Here is an 18,565-nt window from a genome sequence, read left to right as displayed (position 1 = left end):
GATTTTCATGTGATTACTTTAGAAACAAATATTTGACAAAAAAGATAAGGATTGACTGCTCGCATGGAGACCTAGGTAGCATTTATCATGGTGGAATATCTGTATTATAAACTAATAAAGGAAAACTAGGTTTTCACGTGGTGAAATAGGGCCTTACATTGTAAACAGTAGAAAATTCCAAAGATAGATTAATTCTGGATACTTAGTATAAACATTTTTGAGGAAAATTAATATTTAAAGAATTGGAATATTTTGTCACTCTTAAAAACAAAAATTAAAGCTTCTTACAGTTCACATACCTGTAGTCCTTGCTATCAAAGCAGTTTTCCACCAATTTAAATGTTTTTACTCTTTTTGTTGGATAGAGGGACTACTTGAGGCAAAAAAAAAACCCAACGCAACAAAAAAACTTAGCCAAGATTGTCACCAATTCAGATTTGTACTCTTGCTGGTGTGCAAGGATTGATAGGGAAAGATGTGATCTTGGTTCATTTGGTAAAGTGAACATCTGGTCACCTGTCTCATGCTGTCATCCACAGTATAAAATGACCTATTGAATTCATAAGACAGGAAAGGCTGTGTGCACATTTTGCATTTCACTTTAGTTAAAAGTGTATAAGACACCAACCTTTCTGTTTTAAAACTCTTGAAGTCTCGCATATTTAAAAATCTGTTTATTTTTATTGATGGTTGAGGCCCTGGCAGCTACAGCTGTGGTTATGTCTAGTATTGGGAGCCCAGGGGTGAACAACAGCTCTTAGTATTCATGCATATTTCACATGTCCTTTCAAAATCTGGATGGGTACGTTCTGACCTTTCAGAAATGTGTCTTTTATGAAGCAGTAGCCTTTGTAAACATGTATTAAGAGTGTATCTTAACATATCTGTGAATTGCGCTTTATCTTGAAATTAATAACTTTGTAGACCTACGTAACCAGATCAGTTATAACAGTCTTGTCTTTCAGTGGAGGTGGCCATGTTGCAATAACATTTAGCTGACAGCAGTTACTGCCTTTTTTTTTTCCAATATTAAGTATCTTTTATTTCAGTTGTTTATGTTTCCTCTAATGGTGAGGAAATTCTTTTGAGAAGATGTAGGTAATAGTGCCCCCCCTCTCTAGCTGATGAACTATGAAGGCTTAGATGTCAGGCAGTTGAATAAATGGGGAAAAAAATTGCTGGTGGGGGGAGATGAGAAAGGGAACGGGATGATTTAATTCGCATGTAAACAATGGGGATAGTACAGAGAGATGGATTTGCCATATGCAGATGTTGTATAAAGATATCCCCAAAGCTTCACTAATGTGCAACCTCCTTTAGGTCAGTTTTATCACCAGATCTGTAATGCTTTAGCTATTTGTATGTCAGTGAGGTTGAGAAGAGATTTAGAAACATGTGTATTGAGTAATGTCTTATGGGACACATGTACAACATAGGGATAGGGTAATTGCTCCCAGTTGTAGTCTTTTAAGTTTTGTCAGTGTGAGTGACAGTGATCAGCTGCTTCCAAAGTCTACAGTGTTCTTAAAAGAAGCACAAAATGTATCTGCAGCTGAAGTGTTACACTAGTGAACTTCCTTCAGGCTTAAGTTTAGGTTAGTGATTTTCTTGGTGGGCTGATGTCAGGCCTAACAGAGACCCCTAATGGAGTAGAAGGGAAGGAAGAAAGGAAAATGTTTCTTTCACTAACCCAAAATTTTCCTAACAAGATTATTTTTCCATTTTATATGTTTTATATAGTTTATGCTATCTGGAAAAGTAACTTCTGTGAATTAAAGTGATGTCTTCCTTATTAAGTGTTTACCAAGTGAAATTTGAGAAGGCTGGTTCACGACTGTACTAGCAAGAGACTTCCTTCTGTATTTTTTTTTGCCAATAAAGTACAGTCCTAATACTTGGCTGCTGTCAAGTAAAATGTTTGCTTTTACCTACTGCCACTTGGCTCTACTGGATGAAGAGTGAAGAAGTCTGCTGCACTGTCCTTCCCTCTTAAACTAGTAGATCTACTCAGTTTAGTATCTGAAAAATCCCCTGCTGCTTCTCACAGGTTTCCTGAAAAACAGCATAAAACTGTCCTAATGGTTAATTTCATAACTCTAACTTGCAAGGTTCTTGTTAGCAGTTGTGGCAAAGATCATGTCTTTCTTTGCTCCTCAAAGCTTACCAAGAGTGTTTGCAAAACATATCTCAAAGGTCAAAACTGCCAGGGGGACTAAGAAATACATTTTTAAATTATTTTTGATGGCTGTGTAACTCAGAACTTCCCTAGCTGTCTCTGGAAGCAGAATTCCTAGTTAAGATCTTAAGCTCCAATAAAAAAGTATATTTTATCATGCTTTTATAAAGTTACAACTCCTTATTCCGAAGTTCATTGCTGTTATGTTTGTCTTGGAGTTCACTGAAGCCAAAACATTCCTGATTGCCAAATCATAATGCTTCTGTCTTAAAACCATGATTTACATAGTGGTAATGTAGCGAACTGAGTTTAAGCCTAGGACAGAGCAAAGAAATGTCTAGACTGAAGAATGTGCTTGTGAGCACCATGTTTGTCAAATCCACCTGCTTGCATCTGTTGTGCAAAGCCAAACAGATTCCTTGCCCAGGTGGGTATGTACATGCTAATGCTTCAGTGATGCTTGATTTCTATAGGTGTCTTATGGTCTTGCACTGATTCATAGTGTATTGCAGGAGAACTCACTTGTTCGTAGGACTCTGTGCAGAATTGCTCTTAGCCTGCCAGCTCATCTAGCTGAGGCGCTTCCAGCTGCACATGCTCCATTCGTTCTGTCTATTCCAGCTGGAGCCGAGCCATAGATTCAGTCCTAGGGAAGAGCTCTTCTGTTTGTAGCTGTCCTGTGCTGGATTCTGTTAGAAGATGTGAGAGACAGATGCTTTCAGTAGTCTCTCCATAAGAACACAGTGGTGGTAAGTCTGAGGTGAATGGTAACATGGTACAACAGAGACATCCTGTAGCTATTCTATAGGTGGCCTGACATTTCTGTTGCAAGGTAATTGCTTTACTGATCTGAATTGACTTGTGCATGAGGAAACAAACCTTGAAGGTCTCAGAGGAATGTTTTTCAGAGATAAAATTAAGGAGACTTTGCTGGTCCAGAGGATGGATACTGTTGGTTACAGTACTTTACAGTACAGTTACTGTCATCTGACTTACCTTTGAGATGGCTTTGCAAAGGTTAGTAAGAGTAGTACTGTATTTGAAATAACATTGTTCCACTTTATGACTAGACTTTCCAAGTCAGTGATGGTTCCTAGAATTGGCTGTAAGGAGTGAGTAAGCCTGCCTGCATTGCTGTGGCTCATGTAACTGTAGCACCCCTCTGCAAAGCACACACAAACTCTTCTGTCTGGGCTGGATGTGATGGAGTGTCTTTGGGAGACCGTAGGCAAGAACCTGTCTCCAGAACATTATCATGCAGTTAGTAACTAACACTATGCATGTTATTCTGATATACTGTACCTTTCTGTAGGGAAAAAGATAAGTATTCTACTCAGAGAATTCTCAGGTAACTTTGTAATTCAAAAATCAGTGTATCTGTCATCACTGTGGCTGCATTAAAGCAAACAAAGGAATTTGAGAGTGGTTTGTAATGGTATTTCATATTGTCTGTGAATAAAGATGTGTTTGATGCTACATAATATCAAACCAAACATAATAGAGTTTCATATTACCTTCTGATTGTCAGTGTTTTATAAAGATGCATAGATCTTTATCAATCGCTTTATTTTCTGGCAAAGATTGGAAGACCAATATATAGTATGCTAAAATTTAGTAGTTAAAACAAGCTTTAGAAGAGCACTGTTTGTCTCATGATGTGGTGAATATGAAGAACAACCAAAAGTGAAGAACAGTGCAATGAAGTTTCAAAATCTGATTGCACTTGTTTTGCTGATAGTGGAATTGAATATTGGATATTTGTGTTCTTGCTACTTACTCTGCATTGTACAGGTTGTCCCTGCTTGATAGGAATGAAATGAATAGGGCATGACTTCTAGGCTAACAAGTGGGGGTTTTTCTGTGAACTGCTCAGTGAGTTCTTTATTTTTGTTGGAGCAGGGAATGATAGCACTGAGATTCGATCTTCATGGGATTGTGTTGGGGGTGCAGCTTCTCAAATGGCTCCATGTCCTTTGTCAACCTCCATTGCGTCAGGGTCATGCATGAATCAGTCTTGTTTGGCTCTCTGCCCTTGAGAAAGGGAAGTAGTAGTACTTACGTTATCTCACTTTTGCTGAAGGTCTTGTATGAATTTTATAAGCTTTTTCATTATCCTGTTTCTTGGTGTCTTGATTCATCTGATGGAAGAGCTTTGCCAGAAGAATAAAAACATACATTTTTAATGAGAGGAAAGAAATTACTGTTGGTGTTCCAAAATACAGCTTGCGCGATACTTTCATTCACTGGTCCATTCTTGGAGCTCTTAATCACCATGTTTGCCAGTTCAAAAAAAGTACTGTGGTAGGAACAGTATACACAATGTAGGATTTCTTTGTGCATACCAGACCTCAACAGTAAGGTTTTCTCATGAAGATAACAGTACCAGTATTAGCTTGTCAGAGTAAAAATAACAGTAAAATCTGATAAAAGCCACATATTAGGGAAGGGAATTAGTTTTAAAAATTAATCATGAGTTCAGTGAACATATGCAAAGAAAATAAGAGTTAGGACTGAATAAAGGAACTACAAATGCAACTGATAGAAACTTCTTTTCTGAGACAATATTAAATATTCTCTTGCCTGATATCATTCTATATATGGGCATTTGGGTACATAAATGGTCTAAGATAGCACAGAATTTTTATCGAAGTGGAATTGCTGTGTTCTTTCTGCGATTATGACGACAGTGTGTTCCACAAGCTCTTGGTAGTCTTGAGAGCTGTCATACTGGAAAGAACTTCTGTCTGCACTGGCCTCTAGGCTCAACCCTACTGGATACCCGAGTTGCCTGTAAGTGTGCTTAGGGTCTGAGTGTGGGAGAGTGCATCAGACAAGGGGAAACTACTGTGTTTGTAATGAGAGAGGAGCAGGAAATTGAAGGTGGGGAAAATGAGGAAATAGACGACTAACTGCTTTGTAAATGAAGCTTTTTTGTTCCCTGTTTTTCATCAAGTTGGCTAGAAGTATAGTTATTTGTTGAATAAACTACTTGGCTAGCTGGATTTAGGTGTGTGTATTACGCTAACAGGATGGAGACCAGTAATTTGGGGTTGCGTAAGAAGCATGTGCTTAAGATAGGCATTTTCTGCGAAGTGGTTGGCTGGTCATGTGTCAAAGCACTGTGTAATTACTGTAGCCAAGCTTGAGAGAATTGATCAAGGTGCTTTTTGACACCTAAAAAGGAGATTGTTTCTTGATGGTGAAGGGAATTGACTATATTTTAAAATGTAACTGAAAATACATTTTCAAAGTGATGATTTATTAGATTACATGTATTCATCAACCAAGTTTACATCAAAAATTTGAGTTAATGTTTTGTAATGAACCGTTTCACTGTTTTTTAGTGTTTTAATGCTATCATACTTTTTGATTGCTAGTAATAGGATTAATTCTTAATGATGAAATACTTTGCTCGATTTTAACTCAAATGTGTTCTGCTTTTATATGTGATCATAAACTTGTCTGCTGTAAAGATTTTAAACTTTGAGCTTGTTTTTTGACTTGGCAGTTTCGAGGGACTTCCCCAGTTTGCATTAATTTTCTTGCACTGCTGTGTGTCTTGGCATGATTAATATCAAAAGTCTTTGTGACATGAATGGATAAAAGTCATGTACGCTTCATGATTCTGAATCGAGTTATACACTTTAGAGGGGAACTTAGAATAACTGTTTATAGTTTTCAGGTAGCTGTCTTGACAGCTCTTCATTGAGTCTTTACTTAAAATGGCTTAAAAGAAGATACCACCCCATTTTTCCTCTCCAAGTCTCGATTCCGTAAGTTAATAGGCAAATGTTTTGATTAGGAAGGAGGAACACTAATGCTGATTGAGCTTACTTACTGCATCTTGCTGCTTTTTGAAAAAGCTTCTGAGGACTACTTCTAATTAGAGCAAGATTTTGTAGGATCTTCTAAATGTTTAACAGCAGATGATCTCATTCTAATGAGTCTTAATTATTTGCATAATATTTTTGTAGTCGCTGTTAAACTTTGTCTTCTGTGTAAAAGCATTGGACTTATATGTAGTATGGGTATTTCTTCTGCCTAACCACTGAAAATACTTGCAATGGATTGGAGTCTAGTTAAATAGTAAGCTCTTCTTCCAGCTTCTGTCTTTTCTGGTCAAATCTTTTGTTCAAAGGTTTGCAGTAGCATTTCTAAATAGTGAAGGAATGGTTTGTCATTGTTGATTGCTGCCATTCACTTCAAAAATATACACACGTTTAAGCTGTTGTGTAATTTTTGATTGGAAGCCAGCAGCTCTCCCATGAGTAAGCAGTCTTCAGGCTCTGTGTTGGTTAGCAAAAATGAAAAGTTCTTGATTACTTAGTTGAGTTACTGCAGACTTTTCTATGGTTGTAAGAGTGCAAATATACAAAATGTTTGAATCTGAGTTAACTGGTTATTCTAGCTAGGCTTCTTCTTGGAATAAAACTAAGCTAGTAAACAGGGTTTCAAGTGCACTAGTTTTCAGTGTGTGGTGGTTTAGTTTTTTTGTCATCTTACAGTAGTTTTTTTCTCAAAGTGTAAACATTCTTGCTTTAATTTTTTTTTTTTCTGTAACTTAAATAGCTCTATCTGTATTTCAGCCCAGTGGCATCTGTGCTAAAGTAAATGGAGCTTATACAAAGATAATCACATTGAGAATGCAGAACTTTCATATTGATGAAGATTTCCACACTAGAGTTTAACAATAAAACAGAGGAGGGGGGAAAAAAAGGCACTCCAATGAGTAGAACTGAGTCCTTTGTAAACCAGCCCCCGATTGTTCTCCCATAATGAGAAAATGTTCCGATTTTTGTTTCTTAAGAAAACTTGAGAATTAAATAAAATTGTCCTCTTAATTTATCATGTTAAAAGGACAGGAAGCTGTTGTATATGGACTGGACATGTAGTATATGATGGTTAGTTATGACTGTGTTTGAAGACAATAAGCTCTCTGAATAAATTAACATTTTTTTTCCAAATCGAAGTATTTTGTGGATTTTCTAAAAAACTTGTGATGAAATATGGTGTTATTGTGGAAGGGGCTGGCTTGCTTTTGGGCTGTGGAAAAGATTGACTAAGTGTTGCATTTCTGTAAACAGTGGTGCGTAAATAACAGACCAAAAATACTGCCTTAAAGGTGACCTTGTGAGGATGAGAAAAATACTATGTACTGCTTGTTCTCTGTGTGCTTATAACAGGCTTGAATTGTGATTTCCTGTTCTTGTTAGAAATTTTATAAAACGGAAGCCTTGGTCTTAATTTTTCCAAAGAAAAACGGTGCATGTATGTGAGGGTAAGTACATGCATAGGAAGGAGCATGTGAGAGCTGGGATTTTCCTCAGGAGCTGTCAGGAGCAGAGAAGGGTAGATAGCAGAATTCCACAGCTTTAATAGAGGCTTCATTGTTTACTATGTAGAATTCTTACACTTTTAATGTTTATTCCAAGTTTTTTCCAATTTTGCAGCTTCTTCTTTTCAGTCCTAGAGAAGAGAATAGCCTTATATAGTGCATTCCACTAAAACTTATTGCAATTAAAAAAAAAAAAACCAAAACCAAACTTAAATATTGTCCAGGATGCAATAGTCTTCCGTTTAACACTTGAAAGTAAGAAATATCTCCTGCTGTGAATTGTGTTTTGATGAAGTGAAAGTAAGAACCTGTCCTGTTGTATATACTGACAAGAGGAAGTTTAGTCCAACTTGCATGCAGTTAGGTATGTTTTACATCAGTAAGTCAAAAGCTATCTGCTGTAATTCCAGTAGAAAACAGCAACACTTTCTTAGTTATCACAGAGTATAGGCCTCACATTTAACAGTAATTGTTATAAATGTTTGTGGGATTTCCAATGAGAACATTCAAATGGATCTTTTCAGCTGAGGTTCTAGGATTCACAAGATTCTTGATCTCCAGGAAGATCCAGTGAACTTACGGCTTCTTTAGATGTTCGTAGTGCAGCATGTATGCCTTGTGCAAAATTTTTATTCCAGATCACATTACTCGAAGAATTAGATTAGTTGCTCATGGCTGTGAAGAGAACACAGGCTGTCTGGGATAATGCATCAGTTCATACCTGTTGCAAACTGACATAAGTCATTCTTCAGGGTCTGTTAGGAGCAACTAGCTCACAGCTCCTCCTGAAAGCATCAGTTTGTGAAACAATCTAAGAAATGTTCATTTTACTCTGTTCTGTAGTCTCAATCTTGTATTGATTCATTCTATGACAAAATAAACGAGAGCTTTAAATATTAGCACCAGATGTAAGAATGCATTAGCATTTTGAAGAATTTGGAGGTTCAGGCAGAAGGTTATGGACCTGAGCAGGCAGTGCTACTTAACCTGCCATAGATCTTGCTGTTGCTACCTTAGACTTTTTTTGTGGCTTCATGTATATTCCAGCTGTGCTGCTTAAGGAGCCTCATTTCCACATAAGGTATAGCTGCACATATTTTTCTTAAGCAGCCTTCTGGTAGTTCAGTACAACCTGCTGTAAGCCAGCTATAGCTATTTGTGTGCTTATGTGATGAATTGGATTGGTGTCTGAGCTGCTTGGGAAATTTATTTTTCAGATTGGTCAGCTCTACATTCTGGTTCAGTGCATAAACATTTCTTCTAGGAGAGCATAGGAGATGTTCCTTCAAACAAGTGGTGAGGGAGGGAGAAAAGGGGGAGCACTTAACTGCTTAAGTAGTACAAGTGTCAAATGTCTACTATAGCCTCATTCATCTGAGGCACAAAAAAGTGGTATTAGTTACAGTAAAGAGTGCTTCAGTGGTTATCACAGTGGGAACCAAACTCTTTTGTCACTTCCTTTTGGGAATTTAAACAGAAGGCAGAGATGTCAGATGAAGCAGGTTGAAGGTGAATATATTACTGAGGTTATTGTTGCCTGTGTCTCTCGGTAGTCTTCCAGTACAAAATTTTTTCTTTGAAATAGTCTTTGAGGCTAATGTGGCATTGCTGTATGTTGACAGGCTAATATTTTGACAGGGAAGGGAACCTGCCTGGTACCAACTATTAAGGGAACGTGTGATCTGATATGCTCAGTTTCTGTCGCAGGATAGAGTCAAAAGTACATGGATTGAAAATAGCTTTATACGCTACTCTATACTATTAATGTGTTGTGTTTTTTTAAAAAAAACTCTAGGTAATAAATGGATTTCTGTTACTTTACCCTAAAATAATAAAGTTCAAAATCTCTCCTGTTTTATCCCTTTTCATGTCAGAAAAGAACCATGAATTCTAAGTAACTGATTTTTATAGCTCAGTTGTCACCATACTGTATCATGTATTGTGTTCAAGGTATTTACTATCCATATGTACAGCTATAAGGGAAGATGTAGGCCTTATGCAAGCATGCAGTTTAGTTGATGGCTGAATATTGGTGCTATTTAGCTTAAACTTGTGTAACTTCTATAAGCAGTAGCCTGTAAAACTCTCATGGTTAAGCATTGGTAAAACAGACATCATCCGTACATTTTGCAGGCGACATACGTCAATATTTGCTCTGTGAAAGCGATAATGTTTTCACTGACTATAAGAACTTCCCTTCAATGCAAGTTACAAGAGTTCTGTCTTAATTCAAAATTACATTGTCAAGCAGTATTCTTAATATTATGAAACAGTTGTATTTCAGTTTCTGTTTTGCTTTTCCCACTGGGAGGTTAGTCTTAGCAGTAAATGGCTTTTCTCTTATTTCAGTTTTGCTCTCGAAAAATCTGATGCTTCTTTTTCTTGATGCATATCTATTTTTCGTTCTAGGCCTTTCTTAAAACTTTCCATGTCTAAATGGACTCGTGAATGTAATATAGTTTATACTCTAAAAGCGGATATGAAGAGTGAAGTTTCTTCTGATGCACCAAAGAGACAGGAGAGTCTGAAGGGGATCCTCTTGAACCCTGAGCCTATTGGGGCAGCCAAAAGCTTCACTGCAGAAGTTGAGATGATTGCCAGTAAAGTAGGGAATGAGTTCTCTCACTTACGTGGTGATTCTCAAAAGCAGAAGGACATGAATGGCAACTGTACAGACCAAGACAAAAGTATTGTGCGAAAAAAACGCAAGAGCCAGCAGGCTGGTCCTTCATATACTCAAAATTGTCCTGATAAAGAAAACCAAGGAATCTTGGGATTAAGACAGCATCTAGAAACACAAAGTGAAGACAATGATTCTTCTTTTAGTGACTGTATCTCTTCGCCTTCATCTAGCCTACATTTTGGAGACTCTGACACAGTAACATCTGATGAAGAAAAAGATGCTCCTGTAAGACACCCTCAGGCAATGTTGAATACTACAAGTAGAACTCACAGCGCAAGGTCACAAAAGTGGCCTCGGACTGAGGCAGACTCTGTACCTGGGTTATTAATGAAAAGGCCCTGTTTTCACAGCAGTTCTTTAAGAAGACTTCCATATAGGAAGAGATTTGTGAAAACAAGTTCGTCACAGCGGACACAGAACCAAAAAGAACGAATTTTAATGCAGAGGAAAAAGCGGGAAGTGTTAGCTCGAAGAAAGTATGCTTTACTACCGAGCTCTAGCAGTTCCAGTGAGAATGATCTCAGTAGTGAATCTTCTTCCAGTTCATCTACTGAAGGGGAGGAAGACTTATTTGTGTCTCCTGGTGAAAACCACCAGAACAGTACAGCTGTTCCTTCAGGTAAAACTAAATCCCTGAGGTACTTTTTATTAATGAGCTTTCATCATGTACAGTGTGCTTTTTTTTGTTAGTGCTTTGGAGCAGTTGTGTTTGTGTTTTATAGAAGTTATACTACAAATAGACTTAGTGCAAGTAATGTGAACTTTATACCATAAGTTCTTGATGGGCAAAGTACATTCAGAGCTTCCAGTAAAATTACAACAAATCTGGAATTCTTTAACTTCAATGTAAAAGGTAAAGTTAATGGTTTCTAAACAATATACTGGAAAGATTGCTGAATCTGATTAGTCATATGCTGTGAAGTTGCTCCAATTTTATTAAAAACTTTAGCTATTATAGCTGTGTTAACTGATTGTGGGAATAACAATTCTGTCTGGTTTCAGGATGTAAAAATATCTGCTAATACATAATTAATTGTGCTTGACAACTTAAAAAAAGATGAGAAGAAAAAAAATAAAATTGGTCATTGTGAGAAGAGCCTGAAATAGTATTCAATTGAAGGTAGCTTTAGCAGTGCAATAATAAGAAAATTCTAAGGCCCGAAGTTGTGGAAAGCAAAGTATGTATATATACCAAATGTTTTACCTAGATAAACTCAATGCAATGATCTTGCAGTTGGCTTACATAGATGTTTCTCTATTATGTCTTGACACAGAATTTGAGGGAGTGCTTGAATGTTTGGAGTGGGTTTTTTTGGGGGGGTGTTTTTGGTTTTTTTGGTTGGTTTGGTTTTTTGTTTTTTGTTTTTTTTGCCATCTACCAGTTTTCTTGGACTTCCTTTCATCTTAAATTTGCCAAGTGAAAGGCAGTCCCAATACTGGTACCAGTAACATTCACAGTGTTGTAGTTGTGCCTTCTGTTTATCATTTCGGCTTTTTAGAGAGCATGGGGAAGTAGATACACAGAACAGAGCATAGTGTTAATCTGTGCAACCGTGTTTTTTGCCTAGTGACAAATGTGTTTTAGAAAGTGAAACTGTATCTCAGACTGTACTGATCATTCCTCTAAGAAAAAATGACTGAAAATACAAGGACAGGTTTAAAAAAAAAAAAAGTGTGTGTGTTCACGTTAAGGCAACATTTATGCTTGAACAGAACCAGAGTACTAAAGACTAGATTATTGCTTGTGATACATTGTAGCAGGAAATAATTTGTGCTTTGTTCTTTAATGTACTGCTTAAATACAAGAAGTAAAATTTATAATGCAAAAATTTTACTTACGCAGTGCTAGGGCTGCATAAATAACTCTGAAACAGAAGAATTATTGCACAACCTTAATTATCTTCATGCATATTTGTGGGGACAGAAATGTAATTTTTTTTAAGCCTAAAAAAGTTACATTTTACATGGTGTGTTCAACCATATTGAAGGGTATGATTTGTAAATAATTAATGTATGGGGATATGTATACATTCATATTAAAAACCAATGTGGGAGACTACTGTGTTAACACTTCTGTTTCCAAGTTAATAGTTTCTTCTCATTTTCAGAGAGGATGGATTTTCATGTAAATGTAAAATTATGTAGGACCATTAACAACTCTCTTTCCACACAGAGCACCATGCAACAGTGAAGCTGATATATGGATGAGAAAATGTAGGTTATGGATTCTTAGATGACTATCTATTTCTAACCACAATAAATGTACTTAAAGAGAGAATTTTCAATTAATTTTTTTTTTTAGTCTACTTGAACTGTTAAAACTTACTGCCCTTTTTTAACACAAATTCAATTAGTACCACTTCTGTGGTTTTATTTCCATAGTGAGGCTTTCCATAGGCATTTCAAAAAAATCTTTTTGGAGAGAGATCTCTTTAAAAATTGATGTAATGATCAATGAATATTCAAGCTTTTCAGGTAACTTCTGATAATTCAGTGTAATGTTGTCTTGATGGTAGGAAGACTGGAACTTGCAGTTTGCTTCATTTAGTTATGTGGAAAAGTGCATTGTCCAATGGCTTAATTTTTATACTACTTGAAAAGCACACTTAATTTATGAAATTATATTTATTCTCATGTCATGAATGAAAAATCTATTAGCTTTGCACCAGTTAATTTTAGATTAAAATACTGACATCAATTGTAACTGAAATAAGGTATGCTTTAAAGAATGTATATTATGGTCGCTATACTTCAGGACTAACACTTGCAGTGAGTTGAGAAGTAATTCTGGCTTAGAGTGTGTGAATACTGTGGGGTTTTTTCCAGTGGAAATACATATTGATGGGAAGGTTTTGAGCATTTTATTTACATTGCAGATAAAATGGGAAGTTGAGCAGACTTCCTTTATAGAAGTGTTCTATTTTTAGCAAGATAAAAGTATGATTAACACTTTCTGTAGCTTTCTGGTGTTATATAAGGCATTTCTAGTTACTGAGTTAATTGGGACAGAAATGGGGCCAGCTGGGAAAATAGCTATGCAACTTCTCTGTGTAGTGAGCAAGCATGATGATGTTTCTATATGAGGAAAGGGCTGTATTGCTAGTAATGCTACACTACCTGTTAATGTTAGGGAAGAATTTTTTTGTTCTAGATTGGCATGTGAGGGTTACGTATGCATCTGCTGAGATTACAGAATATACTGAAGGACAAAGAACTTCCTCTAAGAATATGAGGCCTGCAGCATATATGTAAAAGTACTAGAGGACAGACTTAAGGAGGAGAATAGTAATAATCAGAAAAGAAAATACAATTTAAAAAGATATGGTAGTAACTGAATTTTTAATAAGCAGGCATCAAAGTGATGTGATTAGTCTCGTAGCCTGCTTAATAGCAATTTGTATTAAGGGTATGTCACAAAATATTTCCTTGCTTTGAATATTGTTTATTTAAAGATACAGTGCATTTAAAGAACCAGTAAATTTAATTAATGTATACTGTTGTGGAAAATGTTTCTTTCTGATTATTGCGAGAAATTAAAGGAACAGATCTTTTTAACCGAAGAAGTGTTTAGTAGGTTAGTTCTTGTAGTTAATAAAATTAACTTGGCTATTTTTGGAAAATTATATGAATGGAGATGTGTGTGGGTTTGTCGTTTGTTGTTGGTTGTTTTTTTTTTTTTTAACAAAACCTTTTACAAAACCTTTACCAAAAAACCCCTAAACAACACTATATAGGGTTTTTCCTCCTTTTCCTTTTCTGTCAGGGCTTCAGCTATTCTTCTGGTGGGGCTTTGTGCTTTGGGACTGGGAGACTATTGAACAAGTATGAAAACCTGGCACCTGGGAATAATTATATTGTTTTACCAACTGTTTGCCATAAAAGGCAGCTGTCCTCATTAAATCTGGGATGACCAGATGAAGCTCATTCAGGAGGCAAAGGAGAGTTGGGGGCATAAGGACAATGTAAAAATAACTATGTGTAGTTTAATGATACAGTTACAGTTGAAGGTGCAAGTGCTTTCAGGGGTATATATTCTAATCTGAACGTTGGTCGGTTGGTTTTAATTGAAATACTGGGCTTACAGTTAAAATGATTGCAAGCAGCAATATTTTTGCTATGAAACGCAAATTTTTATTCTGTGTTTTGTTTAGGTAGCTCAGAAACTTTTCTCTAACCCTTGGAGGACCTGTATACACACCTATAGAGATAATCCTCTTTTGACTTTCCTTGTCAAAGGTGGCAAAATTTCAACTTTTACTGTAATTGAATCTCTGTAATGTTGTAAGGCGAATTTTCTGATATGCTTGTACAAGTATTTGGTTTTCAGCTTGGATTTAAAGGGCTGGGGGTGCCATTTGCAGACAGCCAATCTATGGAGGGAAATCTAGCAAAAGCTAAAATTGGAGCAAGTTCTTAGCCTTGCGTACTCTGATTTGGCAGTAAAGCTGAACCGCGGGAAATGGGAAACTGTTATAAAGAAAGCTGGGTAGAATTTTGCATTGTCATAAATTGTTCACCTAATAGCACTTAAAATTTCCTTAGGGTCTGACATGTTACTTTATATTTTTGAGCAGCTAGTGCTAGACAGACCTTGCCTCTTCCCTTAGAATGTAATGCTCATGAGAAGCTACTCCAGTTTTTGTTCAAAGCTGCTTGGAATGATAAAACTGAGTTTATTCACTATCATCCTCTTCATTCCTCTAACATATTTGTTGTCTGTCTCCCAAAAATGTTGAATATAGACATCTGGTATTTTAAAAGCCAGAGGCTGGTGAAAATGTTAAACATATAGCACTTCATGTTCAGATTACTTTAACAGGTTCAAGATAAACATGTATTAAGTGGAAACGAGCTGCCTGTTGTTAGAATTCATTATTTTTCTGTTACTTAATCCCTCCTAAAACTACAGCATGTACTCCTTTTCTCACAGGAACTGATTCAGTTCATAATTCAGAGCTTTTATCTCAATAGCATTAGTGGACAAGGAAGTGAATACATATCCTTTCTACCGTGCCTCTTACTAGGGAGGGGTTGGGGAAGAACTGGGAAGGGGTGAGGAAAGAAGCAGCTGGTTTTGTGAGCAGTCGACATCAACCGTTGTTGCTATACCTATCTGCTGTGAATTCACTTCAGCACTTCCCTGTAGCTGCTGCAGCTTTCTGTGCTGAAAAGATGCTACTTGTAGAATTGGCTTGCTGTAGCATTGCTGATAGGACTAAGATTTATGTGCTTGGTTAAGAACAGTCAGTAGAGTTTTGGATTAGCCTGTATTAGCATGGCTCACAGTTGGATAAGATCCCCTAAATTCTGGTTGTTGACTGTCTTTTCCACCAGGGTTCAGACTCCTAAGCAAATGGTATGTTTTGAAAATTTCTCTTGTCATGCACAGCTATTGGAGAGTATATTCCAAGTAAGTCTCAGGTACAGAAAAACTGTCGTCTTTAACCTAGTGTCATCCAACACTAAGGGGACAGACAGGTTCTTTTAGGGATCCTTGGCAGAATGATGATGGCACTAAATCGTAGTTACAATTAAAGCGTTATTTTCTTAGCAGGATATTATGATTAGTATAGCACAGAATTTATGATTAGAATGGCATAGGATTTCTACAAGCAGAATCAATATAGTACAATCTATAAGTAGTGTAATGCAGAATTTATAATTCAACTTATAATTTCTAATCACCTGGACCTTCTGCAGATCAAGTCAAATCTTAATATGTGGTTTGCTGTATCAATATAAAAATCATAATCTAGACTCCAAAATAATATAAAAGAATATGAATCACTCACTTAGTCCTCAGAGGAAGCAGACGATGGTGGGGGCGTTGCTGGCCACTGGGGGTCGCGGGTCTCACTGTCCAGCAGCAGTTCTGGTCCAGGTTCCCGCTTAGGACTTCTAACTGCTTGATTTTATAGACGGTGCTCTGTGCGCTGTTATGTTTCCCTGTTCTGTGATGGGGTCGTCAACAACACCTGGTTGGCTGGGTGCCTGGGGCCTTCAAGGCCAGCAAGGAAGGGAGTAATCGTCCTGGTGCCCAGGAATCTTGAGGCTGTTAGGGAGGTGAAGAAAAAATCTGTTTGATTTGTCTGCTTGGTTCACAGGACCTTCAGAGCCTGAGAACGAGGGGAAAGGGAATGAATATATGACCCACTCGGTCACAGAGAATGGCTGCTTGCCTCATAAAATGGTGTTAGTTATGCTAACTGTATTGGCAGAGGTCGGGAGCAGGGGGTACAAGCTATACCTAGTTCAAGAAGTTTGAAAGTTAAAGAAGGGAGTACTCATTAATGCTAGCAGAATATTATTATTTTATCCATTTCAAGCTGAGTTACTATCCAGGTAATTATCTTGAACTCACCAGCACAAGGTGTTGTAGAGGCACATAGTGTCAGCAAGTTCAAAAAGGGTTTAGACACACTTACTGACAGCTGTCCATAAGCAATGAATAGACAAGAAAGTGCTCTCTGACCTCTGTAACATTGCTGTGGATGCTGGGTGGTGTGAGAGGTTTCAGTTAAAGATTATAGCCTGGATTTCCTACTCTCACTGCATAGTTTTGCCTGCTGCAGCTGGCAGAGAGAACGTGGGCCTCGGCAGGCCCTTGGTCTGATCCAGAGAAGGCTTGGAACTCAAAATAAGTCATCTCTGTCACTGGGACTTGACTGCTTATTTTAAATCTCTTCTGTTTTCACTTATGGCTTGGTCAGACTGTCTCATTTGAAATTGTGTATTGTAAAACTCCTTCACTATCTTACATGTAATATTTAAACTAGTTAAGCCCCATGTTAATTGTAAAATAGATGTAAAATACCATCCAGGAAGGACAACAATCAGCCAAACATAAATTTGGATATTATACCAGTGTTATTTATGTCCTCAGTGGGGTACTTGTGTTGATGATGATTGATTAGTCTCTGAGTTATGCCATGATCTTTCAGAGTTAAGTAATAGTATGATTATATATATTATACACAGAGTATAATTGTATATATTATACATGTTATACTGTGCAAAGCTTAGTCTCTTGCTTATAACTTCTGGACTGGTAAAGTATTTGATTCTAAAACTTGCTTCCTAGAACTGCATGTGGTCTATCAACAGCACCAAGCAGTTGTAGTTCTGAAATAATCTTACAGCTTTCTGGGGAAAAGATATCCTCATTTACTGATCTAAATATTGGACTACATGGTATTATATTAAAAGTTATATTCTGCTTAATAAAGTACTTTAATCTGACACATTTAATGTCTTTGTGATGTAGAGCCTGGAAGAGGGAGTGTTTTGTTTTTTAAGGGATGATTATAATTTTGAGCATGTTCAAATTTGGATTCAAGGCAGTGTAGTTTATCCCTTCCCCTAGGCTGGCTGAGCATTAGGCTTCTGTCATAAAACAGGCTTTTAAAAGAGGGGAGAAGCTTCTGTAAAGAAGTTACTGATTATTACTAATTATTAGTGATGTACAAAACCTAATTACTAACTGCTGTTGATGGGTCTGAATTGTTGGGATATGCAAAACTTGCAAAATAAAATTTGGTGGTTTGCATGCACTATAAAATATTATTTGTGGATGTGAGTAGGGAAAAAAACCAAAATTCAGTGGAAACTAATAAAATGCTTGCTGTAATTTTCAGTAGAAGTTTTGTTTTTAACCAGGTCATTTAAAATGTAGAATGAGTCTTTCAGTGGTAGCCCAAAGCTAGGTTAGTCACAAACAACTAGAGTATAATTTGCTTGCTGCGTTTTGTTATTCAGGAGATGACAGAGAGAAGTACTGTATACCTGCAGGAGGCTAATTTTCTGTTTGTTTTGTAGCCATAGGTATTATGCTGAGTGTAGTACAAAATACCTCTCATAGATCTGCGTAACTGTTTTGCTGCCAACAGTCCAGTGACTCTTCTCCTTGAAAGGAGATTACCTTCAAGGAGTATAGGATTAGTATACTAACACTCTCATTATACAGATTTAGCTATTGTCTTACAGGGTCAGTCATTTAGATGATACATTGATGAGTAAGGTATTCATATTTATGCTTTAGGTAAGATCAAATTTGCTTGAAGTTCATTCCAGGCAGAAGATGAATGGTCAGTGACTGGTATGTGCATAAAAGCAAATAAATGAAGTATACCATGTCATGGTGGACTATATAAAAAACATCCTGTGGACTGCAGGGTGAAAACTAATACTGAGAAAGTTGTGCAAGTATTTTGTTATCTGGTATATTTCTGGATTTTGATTTTTTGTGTGTTTTGTTGTTTTTTTTTTTCCTTGGCTGTTGGTACATTTTGTAAATTGTGTAGTACATTAGAACTGGGATTTACTGAAATACCAGATTCTGTTGGTTTTATGCCCTTCCTAAGAAATTTCCTTC

General features: G+C 36.8%; 1 protein-coding gene across 2 annotated transcripts in view; it reads left to right on the top strand.

Annotated features, from left to right (window-relative positions):
• RNF111 (ring finger protein 111) overlaps positions 1-18,565 on the top strand; it is a 65,376-nt gene that overhangs the window by 10,719 nt on the left and 36,092 nt on the right. For both annotated transcript variants that reach the window (XM_075505904.1, XM_075505905.1), the window contains exon 2: positions 9,921-10,813. In XM_075505904.1, the coding sequence (XP_075362019.1) occupies positions 9,921-10,813 (893 nt within the window). The remainder of the gene's footprint in view (positions 1-9,920; positions 10,814-18,565) is intronic.

Source organism: Mycteria americana, chromosome 6 (assembly GCF_035582795.1).
Source record: "Mycteria americana isolate JAX WOST 10 ecotype Jacksonville Zoo and Gardens chromosome 6, USCA_MyAme_1.0, whole genome shotgun sequence".
In the NCBI taxonomy this organism is placed as follows: Eukaryota; Metazoa; Chordata; class Aves; order Ciconiiformes; family Ciconiidae; genus Mycteria; species Mycteria americana.
This window is presented reverse-complemented; position numbering and strand designations above follow the sequence as displayed.